The sequence below is a fragment of the Pundamilia nyererei genome, unplaced genomic scaffold (assembly GCF_000239375.1).
Source record: "Pundamilia nyererei isolate P.nyererei 1_Seehausen unplaced genomic scaffold, PunNye1.0 scaffold00076, whole genome shotgun sequence".
Classification (NCBI taxonomy): Eukaryota; Metazoa; Chordata; class Actinopteri; order Cichliformes; family Cichlidae; genus Pundamilia; species Pundamilia nyererei.
Genome location: NW_005187477.1, coordinates 2,217,552 through 2,219,936, shown reverse-complemented (window position 1 = coordinate 2,219,936; position 2,385 = coordinate 2,217,552). Strand labels below are relative to the sequence as shown.

General features: G+C 42.8%; 1 protein-coding gene across 1 annotated transcript in view; it reads right to left on the bottom strand.

The window, feature by feature from the left end:
* The window catches only part of ltbp4 (latent transforming growth factor beta binding protein 4), a 31,962-nt gene that overhangs the window by 7,664 nt on the left and 21,913 nt on the right, over positions 1–2,385 (bottom strand). The window contains exons 13-17 of the mRNA XM_005737524.2: positions 2,221–2,346; positions 1,847–1,960; positions 1,456–1,575; positions 490–603; positions 127–361 (exon numbers count right to left, since the gene is read on the bottom strand). Of these exons, the coding sequence (XP_005737581.1) occupies positions 127–361; positions 490–603; positions 1,456–1,575; positions 1,847–1,960; positions 2,221–2,346 (709 nt within the window). The remainder of the gene's footprint in view (positions 1–126; positions 362–489; positions 604–1,455; positions 1,576–1,846; positions 1,961–2,220; positions 2,347–2,385) is intronic.

The following is a 2,385-nucleotide window of genomic DNA, read 5'->3' as shown; positions in this document are numbered from 1 at the left end:
TGTGTGTGTGTGTGTGTGTGTGTGTGTGTGTGTGTTTAGACATCTTTGTGAGGACAGAAACTATACTTGTGGGGACCAACAGCCCTTACAGGGACAAAGTCCCCACGAATTTTATGACACTTTTAAGAATCTAATTGTGGTTTTAGTGTCAGGGTTACAGTCAGGTTAGGCTGAGGGTTAGGGAAAGCACGGCAAGGAGATGTCCTCACTACGATATGAAAACGAGTGTGTGTGTGTGTACCTGTGCACTGTCTGTCGGTCAGTCTGAATCCTGCTCTGCAGGAAACACATCTGTACGAGCCCACAGAGTTCACACACATCTGCCCAGGACACTGAGATGGCTCCGCACACTCATCCACGTCTGCACACACACACACACACACACACACACACACACACACACACACACACACACACACACACACACAGAGTGACGTCATACAAACAAACTAATTTACATTTACATCACTAACTATCTGTGATGTGTACCTGTGCAGGTGTTGTTCTGGGGCTTGTAACCATGGTGACAGACACAGCGGTAGCTCCCCGGCGTGTTTTCACAGCGGCCGTTGGAGCAGGGATTCTGACGACACTCGTCGACGTCTGAAGGCACAGCGAGAAAGAGGAAACGTAAACAAACGGGAACGTCAGCGAGTTTCAGGAGGAAGGAAAGGTTTTTGGTTTTTCAGTCACTGACAGTTCAGGATCCATTTTTTAATAAAAAAGAACAAAACAATTACAAACAGAGAAACAAGGTTCAAATATGCTGTTTTTTAAACACGTGGGCGTCGTCTGTAGTCCTGCATTTAACCCATTCGCCCAGCGCCCGGGAGCAGTGTGTACCTCGCTCAGGGGTACCTCAGGATAGCCGTTCGGTGGATTTGAACCCACGACCTTCTGATCATGGGGCGACCGCTCTACCTTCTTAATTACATGTTAGTATTGTTTTTAAATTTTTGGGATACTTCCATAGTTTACAAACATTTTCAAATCTTTTTTATTTTTATTAGAGCTCAGCAGCATCTATCACACAAAACAAAAACATTCTGATGCACTATTATTTTACTGATACTTTATTTAATTTAGATTTTATTCTATATTTATCTTTTCACATTTTGACTTTTATATGAATATATTTACAGAAATCTTGTCATTTTCACAAGTATAAGTAACATATTTACTAATATCTATTCAGTTTGGGAAAATATGAATATTAATGCTTAAAGGCTTTGTAATAGTTTATAACCATAATAGCTGAACGGCAGGACGACAGCGTCTGAATGAAACAGCAGCTGAGACGTTTTTATAGAGTTTACTAAGAATTCTTTTCTGATATTTTTCAACTACACTGCTATTTGTAAAATTGTATTTTCTAATGAAAAAAATCAACTAGATGTTTTCATTGAACTATTTAAATGAAAATAATTATTAATATATTATAACATATTTGTTTACCTCTGCAGACGTTGTTGAGCAGTCCGTGTCCCGGCGGGCAGGAAACACAGCGGTACGAGCCCGGAGCGTTCACACACTCCTGACCCGGACACTGCAGAGGGTCAGCACACTCATCCACATCTGACACACACACACATCAGTGATGTCATTTATAGCAGATTTATCAGTCAGTTTTAGACAGATGATTAAGGCCAGCTGTCTTCTGATTGGCTGACTGACTCTCTATGACATCATACAAACCCACGAGTTGAAAAAACTCCTGTAAACTGAGTGTTTAGAGCAGTCTGCACACGTTTAACGTGAGAGTGCAGCTTTTCTGAACCGTGTGAGGCTGTCTGGAAGTCATCTCTAAAATAGAAATGAATTAAGCTGAGCCATGGCGGCCCTTCACCTGTGCAGGTGTTGCCAACGAGCCTGTAACCAAGCCGACAGATGCACCTGTAGCTGCCCGCCGTGTTGTCACAGCGACCGTTAACACAGGGATTCTGCCGGCACTCGTCGATGTCTGAGGAGCCAAACAAACCTTTACTAACATGTTCTGATTTATGCCAGTTTTTCCAACATTTCAATAAAAAGGTTCCAGAGTTTTATTTTCTGCCATCATGTTTTTCAGTCATATTTTCCGTGATGTGGTTACATAACTCGTGCTTATGTTGTGATCTTAAAGGTCCAGACTGTGCAGACGTGCTGAAGCGTCTCACGGCTGTCAACGGGCAGGAAAACAAACATGAAAACGCTTTAAAACAGACAGGAAGTGGCCGTCACCTTGGCAACTGGTCTGCTGGCTGTTGCTTCTGTATCCAGATGGACACACACATCTGTAGCTTCCAATGCTGTTCACACACTCTCCTACTGAACACACAGCTGGAGACTGCAAACACTCGTTCACATCTACACACACACACACACACACACACACACACACACACA